At 40.0% G+C, this 23,670-nt stretch overlaps 1 protein-coding gene and 1 pseudogene across 1 annotated transcript in view; one reads left to right on the forward strand and one right to left on the reverse strand.

The window, feature by feature from the left end:
* MAPK1 (mitogen-activated protein kinase 1) overlaps nucleotides 1-23,670 on the forward strand; it is a 118,820-nt gene that overhangs the window by 59,250 nt on the left and 35,900 nt on the right. Inside the window, exons 2-3 of the mRNA XM_077874569.1 lie at nucleotides 18,685-18,867; nucleotides 21,029-21,218. Of these exons, the coding sequence (XP_077730695.1) occupies nucleotides 18,685-18,867; nucleotides 21,029-21,218 (373 nt within the window). The remainder of the gene's footprint in view (nucleotides 1-18,684; nucleotides 18,868-21,028; nucleotides 21,219-23,670) is intronic.
* Nucleotides 10,904-11,624, reverse strand: LOC144299184 (elongation factor 1-beta pseudogene; annotated as a pseudogene).

A 23,670-nucleotide genomic window follows, 5' to 3' on the forward strand; every position in this document is an offset into this window, starting at 1 on the left:
TAATATGCTTTAATTGCTGCTCAGTACATAACGTACATGAAAAAGAAGTCTTGACATGGGGCAAGCAAGAGTTGAAAGTACTATACCAACCACGTTAACTGTTGTTGCTTTTTACACCGTAGTAAATATGACCTAGAAAGGACGGGAGATGTGATCAGAAGTAGATAGTATGAAAAGTTTCCCAGTATAAGCCAGCAGTGTGGAGTATTTCAAAGCCTAGACAGCTTATATAAGAATGCAGAGCGGTTTTGGAAGTGTAGCTGTAGGAATCAAGTTGACTCACTGCTATGTGGGCACTACTAGCACTGGAGAGAGAATGGTAATATTGTGGAGCGCCCTCCCTTCAGGCCCATGGATAGACCCAAATGCATCTAGAAAAAAGCAAGTATGTTCAAGATAGCAAGGAGGGGGATACTAATGTTAAGAGAAACAATCAAAGAAATACTCTCACTGAAAGTACCTATACTACAAAAGTAAAGCTTTTCAAAAAGTTTTAGGAATAAAATTTAGTTCCCAAACTCTAAGAACCAAATAATTAGAAATCTGAAAATATTTTTTTAAAAGATTTTATTTATTCATGAGAGGCAGAGAAATAAGCAGAGGGGGGAGACTCCCTGCGGGGAGTCCAATGTGGGACTAGATTCCAGGACCGTGGGATCAGAGTTGAACCAAAGGCTCGACCACTGAACCACCCACCCAGGAGCCCCAGAAATCTGAAAATATTTTAAAGATTTACTTATTTATATGAGAGAGCGGGAGGGACAGAAGGAGAGGGAGTATTTCAAGGAGACTCTTTGCTGAGCATGGAGCCCTACATGGAGCTCAATCCCATGACCCTAAGATTATGACCTAAGCTGAAATCAAGTCAGATGCTTAACTGACTGAGTCACCCAGGCACCCCTAGAAATCTGAAATTTTGAAGTAATGCCTTTCTAAAGTATGAAAGGTACAGTTTTCATATCACAATTTGGAGAAGGCCGGTTGCTTCCCCCTCACTCCACCCCCAGAAGACTGTTGCTGCCAGTTCTAGTTGGCAAACAGCAGGTTTGAAATGGTTCTTTTGTTTCTCAGAGTCCAGAATATATAAAAGTATTCCTGTATGTCCAAGTGGGAACCTGTAAATAATTGCTTCCTTTTATAGTCTAAGAGACAAATATTTTAAGCATCCAACAACTGTAACCACTCAGGCTTTTACTTGGACATTAGAATACATTTCACTCTCTGTAGTAATGACAGTGTCTTTCCTCTTTTAGCTAGTGCTTATAACTTGGTTTTAAAACCAGTGTTGAGAGAGGACTTGTATGTTTCTTTTTTTCCAGCACTTTTATAGAAACAGGTATTTAGTTTCTCTCAGATTTTGTACATATGAAGGTGTTAGATTACAATTAAATGTATGTGGAACCACTTGATCTTGTCCCATAGCTCACTCATGCTGTTACCCACTCCCCATGCCCAGTCTTTTTTCTCCTTGTATTACATTTTGACTAGTTTCTATTGCTGTGTCTGCTAAGTCACCAGGTTTTTTTTTCAGTGTGTAATCTGTTCCTAATTCCCAACCATTGTAATTTTTTTCATCTCTAGAAATTCAAGTCTTTTTTTATAACGTCCATTTCTCTTTGTCATGCTGTACTTTCTTTTTTTAAACTTATAATTGTTTTAACATTCTTATCTATCATTTCTAATTTCTAGATCTTTTTTTTTTTTTTAAGATTTTATTTATTTATGCATGAGAGACAGAGAGAGGCACAGACACAAGCAGAGGGAGAAGCGGGCTCCATGCAGGGAGCCCGACGTGGGACTCGATCCCGGGCCTCTAGGATCACACCCTGGGCCGAAGGCTGCGCTAAACCGCTGAGCCACCCGGGCTGCCCTCTAGATCTTTTTTAAAAGATTTTATTTTCTTATTTGATAGAGGGAGCACACACAAGCAGGGGGAGCAGTAGGGAGAGAGAGAAGCAGGCTTCCAGTTGAGCAGGGACCCCGATATGGGGCTCCATCCCAGGACCCTGAGATCATGACCCGAGCTGAAGGCCAACTGAGCCACCTAGGTGCCCCCTGGGTCTTTTTTTTTATCATTGGCTTTCTCCTCATTATGGATTGTATTTTCTTGCTTTTTAAAATATTGGTGGGCAGCCCGGGTGGCTCAGTGGTTTAGCACTGCCTTCAGCCCAGGTCACGATCCTGGAGACCTGGGGTCGAGTCCCACGTTGGGCTCCCTGCATGGAGCCTGCTTCTCCCTCTGCCTGTGGGTCTCTGCCTCTCTCTCTCTCTCTGTCTCTCATGAATAAATAAATAAAATCTTAAAAAAATATATTGGTAAGGTTTGATTAGATATAAGACATAATGGATTTACATTACTAAGTGCTAAGATTTTTTTTTTCTTTTTTTGGCATTCCTTTAAATATTTGAGGGCTTTTTATCTGGGATGCAGCTAAGGTACAGTTCAGTTCTTTAGAAGCTTATTACTTTTAAGCTTTTTTGGATTTTGGTGGCTCCTTCCCCAGCCTTGGAAATTTCATCGTGCATGTGCTTCTGATTATTACTCAGCTGAAGACTTGCAGGGAACCCATCTACTGATCTCAACCTTCTCTGAAGTTCTCTCCTGTCCTGTACTCTGCCTGGCAAATTCTTACTTAACTCTACAAATTTGAATTCTGTCCTTGACTCATGGTGACAACCAGGCTCCATTTGAGTTCCTCTTTTCTGCATTACAGTCTGGAGACTCCAGGCAGTAAGCTGGGGCAGTCATAGGACTAACTTCACTATCCTGTGTTGGCCATTGTTGGATGTCCAAAAATTAGTTTCACATACATATTGTCTGGATTTTTTTTTTTCATTGGTTAAGGTTGGAGAGTAAATCAGACTGTGTTCTTTTGTCATGGTTAGAAGCAAAAGCCTGTGAAGGTATTTAGAACTTTGGGAACTTCTTAGGGGATTCCTGGGTGGCTCAGTGGTTTAGCACCACCTTTGGCCCAGGGCGTGATTCTGGAGACCTGGGATCAAGTCCCACATCGGGCTCCCCACATGGAGCCTGCTTCTCCCTCTGCCTGAGTCTCTGCCTATCATGAATGAATAAATAAAATCTTTAAAAAAGAAAATAGAACTTTGGGAACTTCTTTTAATCTCAGGTTATTGCCTTATTTTAAGCTGTCTTGTTGTATATAACCTACACTTTATTGGTTGTTTTTTTTCCTCCCAGTGGATTAGACAGAAATGGTGAGACAAAAGATAAATTATGTCTTAAATCACTCATGATCCCATCATCTTAGCTTGTTTTGTAAATTGCCTCCTCTAGATATTATTTTTAAGCTTCAGTCTTTGGTTTTATTTTTTTTCTTTTTTCTTTTTTTAAGATTTTATTTATTTATTCATGAGAGACACAGAGAGAGAGAGGCAGAGACACAGGCAGAGGGAGAAGCAGGCTCCATGCAGGGAGCCCGATGCGGGACTGGATCCTGGATCCCGGGATCACGCCCTGAGCCGAAGGCAGACACTCAACCGTTGAGCCACCTAGGCGTCCCTTTGGTTTTATTTTCAATCTTATCTTTAGTTAATTTATTATTCATACTCAATTAAATGGCTGCACAATGACCTGTTAAATTAACATTCTATAATGTAGTAATCCTTATATTTGGCAATACAAGCTTTGTAAGGTAGTGCTTCAGTATATATATCTTCATTTATTATCCCTATTCTTTTTTTTTTTTAAGATTTATTTATTTATTCATTCAGAGAGAGCGAGAGAGAGGCAGAGACACAGGCAGAGGGAGAAGCAGGCTCCATGCAGGAAGCCCGATGCGGGACTCGATCCGGGGTCTCCAGGATCACACCCCGGGCTGCAGGCGGCGCTAAACTGCTGCGCCACTGGGGCTGCCCTATTATCCCTATTCTTAAGGATGCTCAGAGGGAGAAAGACAGATGAGATGTTTTATTTATTTTGCTTTACAATGAATATTTAGGCTATGTTAGGTATTTATTAGTAAATGTTTATCAAATGATTGAGGTGGAATTTAACTTATAAAGTTCAATTAGATAACATTTTCAGTTACCTTTTTAAGAATATTTTTATTCCATCAAACATTCACTTTTTTAAAAAACATTTTATTTATTTATTCATGAGAGACATGGGGGGGTTGGGGGGCAGAGACACAGGCAGAAGCAGGCTCCATGCAGGGAGCCCGATGTGGGACTTGATCCTGCGACTCCAGGACTACACTCTGGGCCGAAGGCTGGCACTAAACCGCTGAGCCACCCAGGGATCCCCTCAAACATTCACTTTCATGGGAAATTAAAATAGCCGTTTTTAAAAAAAGATTTTATTAGAGAGAGAGAGAGCACAAGCTAGGGGAGAGGCAGAGAAAGAAGCAAGACTCCCCACTGAGGAGGTAGCCAGGTGTGGGGCTTGACATGGAGTTCGATCCCAGGACTCTGGGATCATAACCTGAGCAAAAGCAGATGCTTAACCAGTTGAGCCACCCAGGCACCCCTCAGATAAACTTTTATGTTGGAATAATTTTAGGTTTACAAAGAAGTTGCAAAGATAGGACAAAGGGTTCCTGTGTACGCCCACCCACTTTGTTTCTTCTGATGTTGACCTCTTATATTTCTGTAGTAAGCTTGTCAAAACTAAGAAACCAACGTTAGTATGTTATAGCTGAACTCCAGATTTTATTCAGATTTCATTTTTCTGCTTTTTCTGTTCCCAAGATACCACATACATTTAGTTGTCATGTCGGCTTCATCTCCTCCGGTCTGTTTCTCATACTTTCTTTTCATGACTTTGATGGTTTTAAGGAGTACTACTTAAGTGTTTTGTATAATGTCCCTCAATTTGGGTTTATTAGACTGGAGTTACAGGTATTGGGAAAGAATATCACAGAGGTGAAATGCCCTTTTTGTCTCGTGTCAATGGATTCACAATATTTACGTGTTATCACTGAGAGTATGAACTGCGATTACTTGGTTGAGGTGGTATCTGCTGGATTTCGACACTATAAAGTTACTGTTCCTCCCTTAACAAATTCCATTTTAGTCTTCTGCCTCCAGCCTCAGCGTGATACCCACCCCCTTGCCCCTGCACACCATTGCCCCAGGTTTCCTCAGGCCTCTGCACCTTTGTACCCGCTTTGCTTGAAATAGACACTCTCTCATCCCCCTGGCTAGCTTTAGGGAGCCTTTTCTTTCACCCCACCTGGTCCTCCAGCCTCTGACCACCCACTTCTTGCATAATACCCTGTCCCTCTCAGTTGTTCACCTGGATTTGCTAGTTGTTCTCCTCCTTGCCTCCTTTAAAAAACAGTCCGCAGCATTTTTTCCACTGCTGTCGCTATTCCACTCCATTTACTTATTTACACCCACATTACCACAAATCATCTCATTGCAGATTCAGTGACTGCTTTGCAGTTTTTACCTTTCTTAGTCTTCTGTGTTTCCTTCCTTGGCTTCGGAAACACCACTCCCTCCTGGTTCTTGTATGTGGCTTAGCATGTGGCTTTGGAATTGGACAACAAGGGTTCTCATTCCATTATTACTTCTACTACTTTCTCTCTTTAGCCAGTTCCTCTTCCTCTGTTTCTGAATTTTATCCTCAGGCCTCTTTTCATGACATCATCTCTCCTCAGCAGTACTGCCCAGTTGGCTTTAAAAAAAAATTTTTTTTTAATTTATTTGAGAGAGAGAGTATGTGTGCATGAGAAAAGGGAGGAGGAGAGGGAGAGAGAAAAATCTCAAACTGACTCTTTGGTAAATGTGGAGCCTGATGCAAGGCTTGATCTCATGACATCTCACATCCCTAAAATCATGACCTGAGCTGAAAACCAGAGTTGGATGCTTAACCCACTAAACCACCCAGGTGCCCCTACCCACTTGGTTTCTGTTAAAGATTCCTATATCTTATTTGCAACCTTGATCTCTCCTTAATGCTCTTGGAAGAAGAAAACCTTCGTTTCCTCCATCTGAATCACCTACAAGCATCCTTAGATCCTTTAAATCAGGAAGTTCAAGACGATCCTTATCCTCTCCACCCCCCCTTCTTCATTTTGTACTTCTAAAACCTAGCTCTAATGTGTGCAAGGCCTGTGTCAAGAATATGTTTCAAGGCTTGTGTCCAAAATACAAAACAACAACAACAAAACAAATGGGGGGGATCCCTGGGTGGCACAGCGGTTTGGCGCCTGCCTTTGGCCCAGGGCGCGATCCTGGAGACCCGGGATCGAATCCCACGTCGGGCTCCCGGTGCATGGAGCCTGCTTCTCCCTCTGCCTTTGTCTCTGCCTCTCTCTCTCTCTCTCTCTCTCTCTCTCTCTATCATAAATAAATAAAAATTAAAAAAACAAACAAAAAAAAACAAATGGAGCCTCAAATTAAGAAACCTTAAATTAAAAAAATAATAATAAATAAAATATAGTCTTTCCTCCTACCACAGAGATAAACCTTCTTAAGGACCTGTAAGATCAGCTTCAAATTGAAAATTCCGGGATCCCTGGGTGGCTCAGTGGTTTAGCGCCTGCCTGTGGCCCAGGGTGTGATCCTAGAGACCCAGGATCGAGTCCCACGTCGGGCTCCCTGCACGGAGCCTGCTTCTCTCTCTGCCTCTCTCTCTCTCTGTGTCTCTCATGAATAAATAAATAAAATCATTTTTTAAAAAATTGAAAATTCTTAGGCTTATTAGAGTTTGGTACTAGCAGTTCCAGAAAAGCAGACCTCTAGCATACCCCTCTTCTCTTCCCCCAGAGCTGGGCCCTGCTGTGAGCTTGAGCTTGTGTGTGTCTCATGAATGGGATACCAGCTTGACATGACAGTCCAGGTGCAGTGCACACCCTGCAAACAGCTGCCCTTTGGCCATTCTTTGGGGCATAGAAACTGGAGGAATATTCTCCTCTCAGCAAAGCTGCTGTGTAAGAGGCCTGCACAGCCTTGGAAGGAGGAGACTCAGGCAACAGGAATTCTGGAGCTCCTGATAGACATGTTCTCCAGACCCCATGAACACCTCCTTATGGAGAAGGGCCTGACTGGGTGAGGGCAGTGATCCCCATAGGTGTTCTGCTCGTTTTCCTCTGCCAAGTATTACCTCTTGCCTTTCTTAATGCCCTTGCTCCTCTTTCAAGAGCCTGCTCATCCTTTGGGATATGGTTTCTATAGGTCTCATCATGTTTTAATCCTCTTCTAATACCCCTATTTGGACTTGATCCAAATCTAGGTTTGCTTTGGGTTTCAGAAGTGCTTTACTATGTAAAGGCAGTGTATGTTGTCTGATCCTGTCTCCTTCCCTTACTAAATTGCAAGTTTCTTAGCTTCTTAAGGGCAAGACCATTATTTGTTTTTGTCACCAGTCCTTAACATGAAGTCTCACAAATGGGAAGTACTTGTCAAGTGCGGCTTGAGTCCACCACAGGTCTGGCGTCATTCTCATGTTGTTGTGGTAACCCTATCAAAACAGGAAATGAAGTTAGTTTAGCATGACTTGTTCATAATTGACTCACACTGGTTCCCTTTTCTTCCCTAGGTGATCACAAAACATCTGTTAAATAACCTACTCCAGAATTTTGTAGGCTTTTACTTCCACATTTGCTGATCAAATAGGTTTCTGGAATCTATCTGTTCCATCCACGTTGGCCCAGGAACTGAACCTTGGTTCTTTTTTTTTTTTTTTAAGGAACTGCTCTCTTGAGAAGCAATTTGATAAACAATATACTGCACATATTTAAAGTATACAGTTTATATTTTGATATACACCCATGTCTGTCAGCACAGCCAAGGTAATGAAAATATTCATCACCTCCAAAGTTGTTTGGTTTCCATTTGTGTAGTCCTTCATCCCACCAGCCCCCTTCCTCACTAGCCGCCAGCAACCATATGATCAGCTCTCTGTCCTCAAAGATTAGTTTTCATTTTATATGAGTAGAAGTACTTTTCTGGTGGTCTGGCTTTACTCAGCATAATTATTTTGAGATTCCTATGTGCTGTTTATATTAAGTTCATTCCCTTTGATTGCTGAATAGTAGGAATTTGTTTTGAATATTGAGATACTCACCTCCAGCCTTGACCATGCCCATTCCCCACAATTAATGGATCTCAGGATTCATCTGGAACTTGAGGCTACATTTATGTAAGATGACTGGCTCTGTCAGTAGCTGGAGTTTCTCAAGGACAGAGTACTATTTGTAATCTTTGTAACTGTTAAAATAGTCTTTGGTACAAGGCAAATAGTAACCCAAGGGCAGCCCCGGTAGCGCAGCAGTTTAGCGCCGCCTGCAGCCCGGAGTGTGATCCTGGAGACCCAGGATCGAGTCTCCCTGCATGGAGCCTCCTTCTCCCTCTGTCTGTGTCTATGCATCTCTCTCTCTCTCTCTCTATTTGTGTCTCTCATGAATAAATAAATAAAATCTTTAAGAAAAAATAGTAACCCAAGACTGGATAAAAGTTCCCCCTTTATTCAGGGGTGTGTGTGTGTGTGTGTGTGTGTGTGTGTGTGTAAGAGTATAAATAATATACCCAATCTAATTTTTCTTAAAAGATTTTATTTATTCATTAGAGCAAGCTATTCTCTCAGGTAGGAACAAGGCTAATTAATTTTGCACCTCTTTCCAGTATTACTTTTCAAGTATTTTTGTATTGGTCAGGAATTCAAAGTAATTGTTCTTCCTCCTTTAAGGGATATTCCAATATTGCAGTAGTATTTCTCCAGTACATTTTTTCCCAAATAAGATTTTTTTTTTTTTTGGAAGAGGTTTACATGGCTCTTCAATCAAGTTATACAGTAAAAAAAGTTTTGTTTTCCTATGTCTCCCACTCCAGCCTGGCATTCTGTCCCTACACCACCACTCCTTTACTTCCTTGTATATCCTTCAGACTTCCTTTATGCAAACATAAGCAAATGTTAATATATATATTATCTTTTATTATTTATTAGAAAAAGATAGCTTGTTATCCACTGCTAGGCTTTGTTTTTATCCCACTTAACAGATCTTGCATCATGCATTTTCTTAGCTACATAGTATTTCACTGAATGGATAACTACTCCCCTGTTGGATGCTTTTTTAATTAAACTTTTTATTTTGAGATAATTGTAGAATCACATGCAGTTGTAAGAAATAATACAGAGAGGTCCCAGTTTCTTGGTAACATCTTGTGTTTTTATTATACATTACAGTATATGTTACGTTACAGCACACAGTACCATAGCTGGGAGACTGACATTGATAGAATCTATAGAGCTCATTCATATATCGCTAACTGTATATCATCCCTGTGTGTGTGTGTGTGTGTGTGTGTGTGTTTTCTGTACATTTTTATTCCATATGTAGGTTCATAAACCACTACCATTCTTTTTTGACCTTTCTTGAAATGTTTAATTTTTCCTTGTTAACATGTATTTTTTCCCCTTAAATTAAAAATTTTTTAAATTTTTAAGTAGGCTTCATACCCAGCATGGAGCACAATACAGGGATTGAATTTACCTCCCGGAGATCAAGGCTTGAGCTGAGATCGAGAGTCAGATGCTTAACTGACTGAGCCCACCCAGGCACCGCTTAAAAAATTTTAAGTTGAGGGAGCCTGGAGGTTCGGTGGTCGAGCATCTGCCTTTGGCTCAGGTCATGATCCCAGGGTCCTGGGATTGAGTCCTGAATCAGGCTCCCTGCAGTGAGCCTGCTTCTCCCTCTGCCTATGTCTCTGTCTCTCTCTCTGTCTCTCATGAATAAATAAACTCTTTTAAAAATTTTATTTTAAAGTATAATTGACATTATTGTTTCCTTTTTATTTTTTTGAGAGAGAACACATGCATGAGTGGGAAGAGGGGCAGAGGAAGAAGGACAAACAGACTCTTCAGAGTGGGGAGCCCCACTCGGGTCTCAATTCTAGGTCCCTGAGACCATGACCTGAGCCAAAGTCAGACACTTAACCGGCTGAGCCACTTAGGTGCCCCGGTAGTATTCTATTTCATGTATATACCATAGTGATTCAACATTTGTATACATTGCTAACTGATTACCATAGTAGGTCTAGTTATCATGTGTTACCATGCAAAGTTAATACAGTATTATTGACTGTATTCCCCATGCTGTGCATTATATCAACATGACTTACTTATTTTATCACTGGAAGTTTGTATCTTTTTTTTTTTTTTTTAATTTTTATTTATCTATGATAGTCACACAGAGAGAGAGAGAGAGGCAGAGACACAGGCAGAGGGAGAAGCAGGCTCCATGCACCGGGAGCCCGACGTGGGATTCGATCCCGGGTCTCCAGGATCTCGCCCTGGGCCAAAGGCAGGCACCAAACCGCTGCGCCACCCAGGGATCCCTGGAAGTTTGTATCTCTTGATCCTCTTCACCCATTTCACCCTTTCTGCAACTCTTTCCCCTCTGATAACCAGCACTCAGTATCTATGAGTCTGGATTTTGTTGTATTTTGTTGTTTAGATTGCACTTACAAGTGAAATGTGTGTATACAAATACACACACACATACACCCCAGATCATCTATCCATTCATCTGCAGACACTTAGGTTGTTTCTATATCTTCACTATCGTAAATAATGCTGCAGTGAGGGGATCCCTGGGTGGCTCAGTGGTTTCGCGCCTGCCTTTGGCCCAGGGTGCAATCCTGGAGTCCCGGGATCAAGTCCCGCGTCGGGCTCCCGGCATGGAGCCTGCTTATCCCTCTGCCTGTGTCTCTGCCTCTCTCTCTCTCTCTCCCCCATGTCTATCATAAATAAATAAAAATAAATCTTGAAAAAAAATAATGCTGCAGTGAACAATGGGGTGCATATATTCTTTTTTTTCTTTCTTTTAAGCTTTTATTTAAGGGCAATGATCTACGATGTAGATTTTATTTTATTTTATTTTTATTTTTATTTTTCAAGATTTATTTATTTACCCAGGGATCCCCTATGATGTAGATTTTAGATCTTATTAAGAGCAGCCACGTCCATGGACTTCACATAGTCCTCAAAAGCAGTGATCCGTTCCCCCAGCATATCTGTTCCAACTTTATCATCTTCCACTACACGCTGTATTTGAAGTTTTTTAATTCCATATCCCACTGGAACTAGTTTAGAAGAGCCCCAGACCAAGCCATCTGCCTGAATGCTTCGGACGCACTCCTCTAATTTTGCCATATCTGTCTCATCGTCCCAAGGTTTCACATCTAGTAATATGGAAGACTTGGCAACAAGTGCAGGTTTTTTGGCTTTCTTTGACTCATACTGTGCAAAGCGTTCCTCTCTTAGCCTCTTTTCTTTTTCACTTTCCTCCTCGTCATTAGATCCGAAGAGATCAATATCATCATCATCTTTACTATCTGTAGCTCCACTTCCTGTGGTGTCTTCCACATTAGCAGGACCATACTTGCCCAAAGCTTTCTTCACTCCTGGAAGGCTGGCCTTTTCCTTCTCGTAAGACTTGATGTGATTGTACCAACGCAGGGCATGATACAAGTTGGCGAGCCGGAGACTGGAGACTGCTTCAAACACTGCCATGTCCGCTTGTGACGGCATGTACCCCTCGATGTAGCTCTTGTCCGCTAGGTAGTCGTTGAGCACCTGGAGGCCGGCGGGGCTTTTCAGGTCTCCGAAACCCATGGCGTCGGCGGCTCCAAGACCGGGCGGCAGCGAAAGAAGAGAAGAGGGTGCATATATCCTTTTGAATTCGTGTTTTAATTTTCTTTAGATAGCTACCTAGAGTGGAATTGCTAGATCGTATGGTAGTTCTATTTTTAATTTTTTGAGGAACCTTCGTACTGTTTTCCAGATGGTTGCACCTCTTTTAAAATTTAAAAAAAGGGGATAACTGGATGGCTCAGCAGTTGGGCGCCTGCCTTCAGCTCAGGTCATGATCCTGGGATCTGGGATCGAGTCCCACATTGGACTCCCTGCGAGGAGCCTGCTTCTCCTTCCGCTTATGTCTCTGCTTCTCTTCTTTCAGTCTGTGTGTCTCATGAATAAATACATCTTATAAACAAACAAACAAATAAATAACAATGTAAAATTTAACATTTTAACCATTCTTAAGTATACAGTTCAGTGATGTTAAGTATATTCACATTATTGTGCAACAGATCTCAAGAACTTTTTCATCTTGCAAAACTGAAACTGTACCTTTGCACACCACCTCCTCATTTCCTCCCTCCCCCAAGCCCTTGGTAACCACTATTCTACATTCTGATTTTTATGAATTTAACAACTTTAGATACTACCTATGAGTGGAATCATACACAGTACTTTGTGGCTGGCTTATTTGTTAATGTCTTCAAAGTTTATCCATGTTATAGCATATGATATATTTTTAAATATTAAAATAAATAAATATTAAATAAATATTATTTAAGACAATAATATTTCCGTGTATGTATGTATCACATTTTCTTTATCCATTCATCCATCCGTGGACATTTATGTTGCTTCCAAATTGGCTATTATGAATAATGCTATAGTGAACATAAATGTGCCAATATATCTTCAAGATCCTATTTAGATTCTTTTGGATGTATACCCAGAGGTGAAATTGCTGGACCATATGGTAAATCTATATTTATTTATTTATTTAGAAACTGTCTTTTTTTTTTTTTTTTTTTTTTTTTTATTTAGAAACTTTCATACCGTTTTCCATAGTGGCTGTATCATGTTACATTACCAACAAAGTGGGGAGGTGTTTGTTTGTATATATGTATTGGCAATCATGATGGGTATGAGATGATAACTTGTTGCAGTTTTTCATTCAGTCTTTCAGTCTCTTTTCTTTTCTTTTCTTTTCTTTTCTTTTCTTTTCTTTTCTTTTTTCTTTTTCTTTTTCTTTCCCTCCCTCCCTCCATTCCTTCCTTCCTTCCCTCCTTCCTTCCTTCCTTCCTTTTCATGATAGAGCCAGAGACATAGGCAGAGGGAGAAGCAGGCTCCCCACAGGAAGCCTGATGTGGGACTCGATCCTGGGACCTGGGGATCACACCCTGAGCCAAAGATAGATACTTAACTAACCCCTGAGCCACCCAGGCGTCCCTCCCTAACTTTTTAGATCCTTGTTGGCCATTTATGTATCTTGTTTGGAGAAATGTCTATTTGACGTGATATCTTGTTTCTTAGTATATGTGCTGCGGGAGTGAGCACATGTCATCTTATTTTTAATTGAACCATTCTTAAATTCCCAAGATTAAGTACTACTTGCACATAATGGATTTTTAATGTGTTGTTGAATTATACTTACTCATTTTTTGTTGATTTTCAAGCCTGTGCTTATAAAACAGATAGGTCTTTTTGTTTGTTGTAGGGGTGTTTGCTCTTTTTGCACAAAGTTCTGGGGCTTTTTTTTTTTTTTTTTGATAGAGCAGGAGGAGTTGCAGAGGGAAAAAGGACAAGCAGACTGCTGGATGCAGAGCCTGACAAGGGGCTTGATTTCACAACCCTGAGATCATGACTTGAGCCTAAATCAAGAGTCAAATGCTCAACCGACTGAGTCACCCAGGCACCCCTGGTCTTTAGTTTTGGCTTTAGTTCTTTCTCATCATCATCACTTTTTATTTATTTTTAAAGATTACTTATATTAGGGGCTCCTGGGTGGCTCAAGGGCTGAGTATCATACCTTTGGCTCAGGCCGTGGTCCCAGGGTCCCACATCAGGCTCCCTGCAGAGAGCCTGCTTCTCCCTCTGCCTGTATCTCTGCCTCTCTGTGTGTTTCTTTCATGAATAAATAAAATCTTTTTTTAAAAAAAAGATTATTTACCTTATAGAGATGAGTTAGGAAGATTTCCCTTAATGTTGAACAATTTGTTTAAATTTTGTTTTTGAAAAGAGCAAGTTTATCAGTTCAAAGAAAAAAATACGAGTATCTAAAATTAACTCATTCAAAGACTATATAATCACATACTAGATTGAGATCCTAAACCACACCCATAAGTTGTTTACAGAGAGACCCTTAAAGCAAAAGTTGCAGCATGGTGTTAGTTGTGGGGGAAATGGAGATGAGCAAAAATCAAATTCTTAAAAGGGAAAAGTTGAAAATGCCAAAGTGATTTTATAATTTTAAAAATATTTATTTATTTATTTATTCATGAGAAACACAGAGAGAGAGGCAGAGACAGAGGGAGAAGCAGGCTTCCTGCAGGAGCCCGATGTGGGACTTGATCCCAGAACTCTAGGATCACGCCCTGAGCCGAAGGCAGACGCTCAACCTCTGAGCCACCCAGGAGTCCCTAATTTTTTTTTTTTTTTTTTTTTAGATTTTTATTTATTCATGAGAGACATAGAGGCAAAGACATAGGCAGAGGGAGAAGCAGGCTTCTCTCAGAGAGCCCGATGTGGGACTCAATCCTCCGACCAGGATCATGCTCTGAGCTGAAGGCAGATGCTCAACCTCTGAGCCACCCAGGCAACCCAGTGCCAAAGTGATTTTAAAACAAAAGCTAGGGGATCCCTAGGTGGCCCAGTGGTTCAGCGCCTGCTTTTGGCCCAGGGCGCGATCCTGGAGTCCCGGGATCAAGTTCCGCATTGGGCTTCCGGCATGGAGCCTGCTTCTCCCTCTGCCTGTGTCTCTGCCTCTCTCTACCTGTGTCTATCATAAATAAATAAATCTTTAAAAAAAGATTAAAAAAATAAAAGCTAACACAAACTCCACAGTAAAAGATATAGCAAAATAAAATACATAAAACAAAACTGAGAAATCCAAGAAGAAATGAGCAAATAAAGAATTGTGGAAGAGTGTAAAACAAACTGTTTGTGATCAGTCCTATGGCAGATTGTATAAAACAATAGGAAATAACCCAACTCCATGGACAGGATCATACTTTCTTTTCAAGTAGGAGCCAACGAGGAGGATTTCATGCCTTCGCACTTAAAAGGGGGCAGTTGGTTATTTCATCACCTAAGTGTTGATACAGCTGGAGGGGTACGTTCACCATAACCCCTTCCCCCCAACAATCTTGGCTTAGAAGCAAATTTTTGGCCTTGTTTGACTACCCTGTTTTAGTAAAACTAGAAATTTAAAATGTTAATATTAAACCAGTGTATTAAACTGTGTTCTCTTTTATCGGACTCATGCTCTATGATTTAATTGCCCCAAAAGTTTTAAATTATAAAAATATTATCAATATTGGATAAAGTTGTTTGAATGACATGTCCCTCTGCCTGCCTACCTGAAAATCAGTGGTTTTAGGCATTCATGCAGCAAACCTAAGCAAAATAAGATTTGAGTAGTGATTCTTTTATTTAAGGAAATAAATACATTTCATTTCAAAGTATTGGGGGCATCTAAGTGCAATATATTAATGGTAGTGTGGGAGAATTGAAGTCGAATAAGGTAAGGTGCCTCCTACAGTATAGTTTTGCGATGGAGACAGACAAATGTATCAGTAATTCTCAAAATAAGCAAACTGACAAATACCATATAGAAGCACAAACTTGAGAATAAACTTACTTGGCTTTTTTCTATTTCTGGCACTTACTTGAGGAAACAAGAAGCAGTGTCTTATTGCCTGTCAGTGTTATTGCTTCAGTCAGTGGACCAGATACTAATTATTTTTTTAAAGATTTTATTGATTTATTCATGATAGACACAGAAAGAGAGAGAGAGGCAGAGACTCAGGCAGAGGGAGAAGCAAGCTCCATGCCAGGAGCCCGACATGGGACTTGATCCCGGGACTCCAGGACGGCGCCCTGGGCCAAAGGCAGGCGCTAAACCGCCGAGCCACCCAGGGATCCCCAGATATTGATATTTATTAAGATGAAAAGCTCTTATAGAAAAGATTAAATGGAATATTGATCATAAAGATAGTAGTAACATTCAAGATTAAAATTCATCACCATGGGGTGCCGGGGTGGCACAGTCAGTTGAACATCCTGTTCCTGGTTTTGGTTCAGGTCATGATCCTCAGGGTCAGGAGATCAAGCCCCAAGTAAGACTCTGCACTCAGTGGGGAGTCTACTTCAAGATTCTGTCCCTCTGCCCCTCTCTGTGCTCTTTTGCTCACTTTCTCTAAAATAAATTCATCACGAAATTGAAGCATAATTATTACTGTTTCTGCTTGGAATTCTGTTAAGTCAAACCTTGAGGTCAACTTGGAAAGAACTGGGCTCTGTATAAGAGCTATGGAACTCTCTCTCTCTCTTTTTTTTAAGTTTATTTATTCTTTTTAGTAATCTCTACACCCAGTGTGGGGCTCAAATTCACGACCCCAAGATCTAGTTGCACACTTTCCCACTGAGCCAGCCAGGCACTCCTGGAACTCTTTTTGAAGAATACTTTATAGGTTTTGTTATATGATTACCCAAATACTTTGGTTAAATACTTGGGAAAAAAAAGAAAGAGCCCCTATGGAAAGCAATATGGAGATTCCTCAAAGTATTAAAAATAGAATTACCATATGATCCAGTAATTCCACTACTATTTACCCAAAGAATATTAAAACATTAATTTGAAAAGATATGGGCACCCATGTGCTTATTGGAATATTATTTATAATAGCTAACATGGAAGCAACCCAAGTGTCCACTGATAGATGAATGGGTGAAAATGTGGTGTACATATATACACACACACAGGAATATTACTCGAGTAGTCATTAAAAAAGAATGAAATTTTGCCATTTGCCGTGACATGGATGGATCTAGAGAGTATTATGCTAAGTGAAATAGAGAAGATAAATATATGATTTCACTCATATGTGGAATTTAAGAAACAAAAGAAATTAACAAAGAAAACAGAAAAATAGACTCTTCCTCCTACCCCCTTAAATATAGAGAACAAATGTTACCACAGGGGAAATGGATGAGGGGATGGATGAAATAGGTGAAGGCGCACCTACCATGATGAGCACTGAGTAATATATAGAATTGCTGAATCACACACTTGAAGCTAATATAACAGTACATTAATTATACTAGAATTAAAAAAAAACTTTTTTCCAGAAAGGAAGGCCTAGGATGAGGCACAGAATCTAGCTTTGTTTTTTTTTTTTTTTTAAAGATTTATTGATTTATTGGAGAAAGTGCATGTGAGTGGGGGGAGGGGCGGAGGAAGAGAGAGTCTTAGGTGGACAGCCTGCTGAGTGCAGAGCCCCATGCAGGGCTCAGTCCCAGGACCTCAAGATCATGACCTGAGCTGAAATGAAAGGTCAGATGCTTAACTAAGCCACCCAGGCACCCTGAAACTAGCATTTTTAACAAGAATGTCATGTGATCCTGATGCAGGGGTCTGAGGACCACAATTTGAGCAGCACTTTAGTTGAGCTGGGGGGCTCATCCATTAATGGCAACCTATCCTTGCTCTGTTGTCCCAGAGAGAGTGAGATAAAAAGAGAACTTCCTGAGAAAAGGATGTAAGCCTAAGGTACTTTTGATAAAGAGGGCCTAGGGAGATTAACTTTTTGGGTAAGTGAATTCTCCTCTCTATAACTAAGGGAATCTTAGCTGGACAATGTACATAAGAACACTGCTGTCCCTTACTTTTAAAACTATTGTGAAGACAAAATGCAATTATGTGTATGAAGAGGGTTTTTTTTAATGTGTTATAATAAGTTTCAAAATTATGTAGTATTTATCAATACTATCTTAAAGTGTGATTTTTTTTCCTTATGGCTTTTGTGTTTTATGATTAAAAACCATTTCTTTAAAAAGTTTGTTTGTTTGTTTATTTACTTACTTATTTATTTATTTATTTATTTATTTATTTATTTATTTATTGAGAGGGAGCACAAGCAGGCAGAGGGGCAGAGGGAGAGGGAGAAACAGAGTTACCACTGAACAGGGAGGGAGCCTGACCCGGGGCTTCATCCCAGGACTGTGGGATCATGACCTGAGCTGAAGGCAGAAGCCCAATGGACTAAGCCACCCAGGTGCCCCTAAAGACTACTTTATTTTATGTTTTTAAAAAGACTTGTTTATTCATGAGACACACACACACACACAGAGGCAGAGGCAGAGACATAGGCAGAGAGAGAAGCAGACTCTTCACAGGAGCTGGATGTGGGACTCAATCCCGGGATCACAACCTGAGCTGAAGGCAGACCCTCAACCACTGAACCACCCCAGGCATCCCTAAAAACTACTTTAATATACATAGAACCATCATTTTTCCTCACCAAGAATAGTTTGCTTATCATTTATATGAAGGTCATTCCTGCAACTGAGTGTACATAAATTGATTACTTGGAACAGTTAAAAAAAAAAAAAAGAAGAAAGAGTCATATCATTTTGCAAGTAAGACAGAGTGGATGCAAGCAATTGAGGCGTGTCCTCTGGGTCCATTTTTGTTAGGGATAAAGATGTGGTTGATGGTCTTTTGAATGTTTCTGCTGAGTCAGAGGAATCTGATACAACAATAGGAAGTTGTTTTGGAGACAGAAATGATTTCTCTCAACAAAATGCAGTTGCTACTAAAAACAATGGGAAAATGTTTTATGCATGCATGTGTGGCCTAAAACCATGTTCCTGGGTTTATGACAGTGGGCATCGACATATTTACCAGGACTGGGCCCTTAGTTAAGTTTGATATTCAGTATGTGCTGCATTGTGCCAGCTGCATCTTTCCTGGCTTGAGGCTTTTTGTGGATAATATACAGGGTACCTTCATGTATATGAACTGAGTATTTACCCAGAGTGCTAAATATTTAATACGTTACTGATCTTTATTTTTCCTGCCAAGATGTTCTGAAACTATTTTAAATGCCATCTCTCCCCTCCCCTATTTTTTTTTTTTTTAGCTCTGCTTATGATAATGTCAACAAAGTTCGAGTAGCCATCAAGAAAATCAGTCCTTTTGAGCACCAGACCTACTGCCAGAGAACCCTGAGGGAGATAAAAATCTTACTGCGCTTCAGACATGAGAACATCATTGGAATCAATGATATTATTCGAGCACCAACCATCGAGCAAATGAAAGATGTGTATCCTTTTCAGACAGCTGACTCCTGTGATTGGTCACCTTGTTGAGGAAATGTAACCTGAAATACTTGAACTTACCAGAGTAAAGAAAAAGTACACAAAGCACATTAAAGGGGAAATTGTAATCTGCTGGCTATTTACTAGAAGACTTGTGTGATTTTTTCTCTTTGATTTATCCGTTGTCAACTATTTTTCGTGTCTTGCAAATCCAATATTTTCTCTGTTTTAGTAAAGATTTTAAGTGTAGTTATGGAAAATCTTAACACCGCTTCCAGTCATGTTTTTTTCCATTCAAGGTATGATTTTTTATGGTAGAAAGAGAAGGAGTGAACAGTAGACTAAGAAAGAGGGTGCCCTGCATATCACCTGGTCAAATCCAGACTGTCCTGATCTTAGACGGTGTCATTTGCCTCTAGGTCTGTTTTCCCGTCTTTAGTATTAAGGCACTAGCTTTCATGACCTTTTAAAGCTGACTTAGCTCTGAAATTCTGCTTTTAACTATAAGCAACATTTAGAAATCTGGACTAAGTAGGTCCAGAGGTTGTTGCCTGGTTAAAGACTGCATTTGAAAGATAGAAGCATTAAGTATACTGAAGAGGATCTGCCAGAAAAAAAGTTACTGTTTGGGCTAGTACAGCATTCCTACCAGTTTTCCTAGTTTGCATTCTGCACCCCCACCCCCCAAGGACAAGCAACTCACTGTTTCCTTTCCATTTTTAAGCAGCTCTGTAATGAAGTTATTGTGTTATTTTAAGTAAAATGTCTCCTGCTGCTGCCACCTGTTGTCCTTCTTTACCTTTTACTAGGAAAATCCAGTCTCTTTGAAGATGATTAGTTTTATTTTTTAATTTTTTAAAAAAGATTGTATTTATTTATTCATGACAGACACACAGAGAGTGAGAGGCAGAGACACAGGCAGAGGGAGAAGCAGACTCCATGCAGAGAGCCCGTTGTGGGACTCGATGCCGGATCTCCAGGATCACACCCTAGGCTGAAGGCGGCGCTAAACCGCTGGGCCACCAGGGCTGCCCTATTTTTTAATTTTTAGAAAAGATTTTATTTATTTATTTGACAGCACAAGCATGGGGAGTGGCAGGGAGAGGGAGAAGCAGGCTCCCCACTGAGCAAGGAGCCCAAACCTACGTGAGGCTTGATTCCAGGGCCCCAGGATCATGACCTGAGCTAAAGGCAGACTCTTAACTGACTGAGCTAATCAGGCACCCCTCAAGATGGTAAGTTTTCAAATCATGTTTCCTCTGAATCCCAGTGTCTTATCTAGCATGAATCTGTAGGGGACATAAAATATTTTCACAGAAGTGAATATGTAAAAACACTGCTAGTGAAAGCTAGAGTTTTATAATTCAATTTCTGTAAGGAAGAAATCAACCAAAGATAAAGTTCTAGGTGGCTTAGATACATGGATATGCAAGAAAGCAAGAGGAGCAAAATGAGCTCCTGGTAGGAATGCTGTACTAGCCCAAACAGTAACTTTTTTTCTGGCAGATCCTCTTCAGTATACTTAACGCTTCTATCTTTCAAATGCAGTCTTTAACCAGGCAACAAAATGAGCATGATTTCCCAGGACTCTCTTTATTTAGGATCTTAATATTAGTTGAAGGGTCAAGCACACAGAAGGCTGAATTTAGTAGAGATGTGTTCTAGGTCCTATTTCCATTGGTTTTATGGTTGATTCTTAAGGACAAGAAGGGGGTGACTTGACAGGGGGTAAAAGAACAGTGACATTATAAGTTGTTGCTGGGCCAAAGAGAGGATGGGATGTATGATGCCTGCTGGCCACCACCCTCTTCCAGCCCTTTCCAGTAATCCTGGGAGAGGGTTTGTTGATGCTGGACAATTTGTAGGACTAGGAGATTCAGACTTGAAGATTGGCCAGTATTTCTGTAACAGCCTGTCTCAGCTCACTCTAGGCCCATTATTGGTCACATCAGTCATACATTAATGCCTGTTGTTTCACAGGACCTAAGAAGTGGTTCTCTATTTCCGATTTCTTCAGTAGATAAACCAAGTTTTCATCATTTCTCATTTTCCTTGCAGTCCTCATGATATAATAGTGGACTGTTTGTGGAGAGGGTTCATTTTGTTTTCAGTGCTTTGCTAAGTGTAACCAGCCAGATACTTGGTTACCTTAACCTGTCTAAACAGATATATAGTACAAGACCTCATGGAAACAGATCTCTACAAGCTCTTGAAGACACAACACCTCAGCAACGACCATATCTGCTATTTTCTTTACCAGATCCTCAGAGGGTTAAAATATATCCATTCAGCTAATGTACTGCACCGTGACCTCAAACCTTCCAACCTGCTGCTCAATACCACCTGCGATCTCAAGGTCAGCCAGGTTATTTACTCTCAGGGTGATATATATTGGAAAAACTCTTTCACTGGGGCATATTTATATTATTATATTTAAAATAAAAAAAAATCACACCAAAAATACATGAAAACATTTTTATAGCTCCTCACCCCCCCACACCCACCCATCCAAGTAAAGAGTGCTATTCCTGTTCTCCATCTGATTGTTCCTTCCTCTCCAAAGGTAACCACTATAACATATTGGTATATCTTCTTTCAAAGTTTTTGCTGTGCTCTTACTTACATATGAACATTTATGCTTATATATATAAAAGCAGGATCATATGCATTATGTGTAAGTTAAAAAATCATCCATTTCATTGGTAACTTTTTTCTTCAATAAATTTTATACAAAGAACACTCAGAAAACAGAAGACTCAATGTTAATGACTTTAGTACCTGACTAAGACATTCCCAATAAATAGGGAAACCCTAGATCCTTACAGTCCTCAGAAGTCTCTTAAAAATGAGCAGCGTTGGCATATGTATATTTTTATTTTAAATAGTAGCAGAGCTAAAAGAGGTGGGAAATCTCCAGATGCATTAGATAAGAGGGGATGTGGATTCAGTCTGATAAAAATGCATGTGAATCCAAGAAGACATATATAAATGGAAAGATATCCAGTGTCTGTGGATTGCAAGACTTAATACTGTTTAGAAGGCAGTGCTCTCCCATATTGAATGAGTCAGGATGATCCCTGTCAGAGCTCAAGGTGGCTTTTTTTTTCTTTTTTTTTTATTTAGTTGACAGAGCGTAAGCAGGTGGAGTGGGAGTGCGGGACACGCAGGCTCCCCATTGAGTAGGGAGCCCTATGCAAGGCTTAATCCCAGTACTCTGGATCATGACCTGAGCGGAAGGTAGACACTTAACTGCCTGAGCCACTCAGGTGCCCTCTCCAGGTAGCTTTTTTTGCAGAAATGGACAGGCTGGTCCTGAAATGCATATGGAAATTCAAGAGTCCCAAAATAGTCAAAATAATCTTTGGAAAGAAATTGGAGGGCTTATTACACTTCTTGATTTCAAAACTTACTACAAAACTATAGTAATCAAGACATTCTGATATTGCCATAAGAGTGGGGCATATAGATCAATGAAATAAAATTGTGAGTTAATAAATAAACCTGTATGTTTATGATAACTGATTTTTGGTGTGAGTGCCAAGGTCATTCTTTTCAACGAATGATCAAAGTGCTGGGACAACTGGATATATGCTCATACCATGTATAAAAATTAACACAAAACAAATCAAAGACCTAAGAAAAATATTTTATAAGAGTTTATTTATTGAAAGAGACAGAATGTATATAGAGTGAGCATGAGAAGGGGCAGAAGGGGAGGGAGACAGACAAGCAGACTCCCTGCTGAGTGTAGAGCAGGAGCCAGTTACCAGCCAATCCCAGGACCTCATGACCTGAGCTAAAGTTGGATGCTTAACTGTGCCACCCAGGTGCCCCTAAATACGTAAATTTAAGAGCTAAACTAGAATAGACTTGGAAAACATAGGAGTGAATCTTAGCAATCTGTGTTAGGCGGATCCTATTAGACATGACACTGCATTAGGCAGATCCTATTAGACGTGACACCAAAAACACAAGCAACAAAAAGAAAAGAAATTGGATTTCATCTAGATTAGGAATCTGTTACAAACTAAACCATCAAGAAAGTGAAAAGAAAAAAAAAAGTGAAAAGACAACCCACAAAATGAGAGAAAAAATATTTGTAAATCCTGTAACTGATAAGAAACATATTAGAACATATGAAAAACTCTTGAAACTCAACAACAAAAGATAAATAGCCCAGCTTAATATTGGGCAAAGGATCTGAATGGACATTTCTGTAAAGAAGTTATGCAGACAGCCAATAAATACATAAAAAAATGCTTGGTATCATAAGTCAGTAGGGAAATGCAAGTCAAAACTACAATGAGATACCACTTTATACACACTATGATGGTATAATCAGATAATATGTATTGGTGAGGATTCCACCTCTTGGTGTATACCTAAGTAAAATGAGAATGTGTTCACATAAAAACTAGCATACAAATATCTAAAGTAGCATGACAGTCCAAAAGTGGAAACAATTTGAATGTATTTGACTATGAATAAATAAAATGTGGTAGATCCATACAATGGAATAGAAGGGAATGGATGTAACTTGCTACAATGTTACATTGTAACATTGGCAAATCTTAGAAAATGATTCTGTAAGTGAAAGAAGCCAGTCACAAAAGATTACATATTGTGTGGTTCTGTTTACATGAAGTGTCTAGAATATACAAATCTGTAGCAACAGAAAATGGATTAAAAAAAATCCTAGGGATTGCGGAGGAAATGAGGAGACTGCTAATAGATACAAGATTTCTTCTTGTGGTTACAAAAATCCTTTAAAATTAGGAGGTGGTAACAGTTGTGTACCTTGTGAGTAT

Source organism: Canis aureus, chromosome 27, assembly GCF_053574225.1.
Source record: "Canis aureus isolate CA01 chromosome 27, VMU_Caureus_v.1.0, whole genome shotgun sequence".
NCBI lineage: Eukaryota > Metazoa > Chordata > Mammalia > Carnivora > Canidae > Canis > Canis aureus.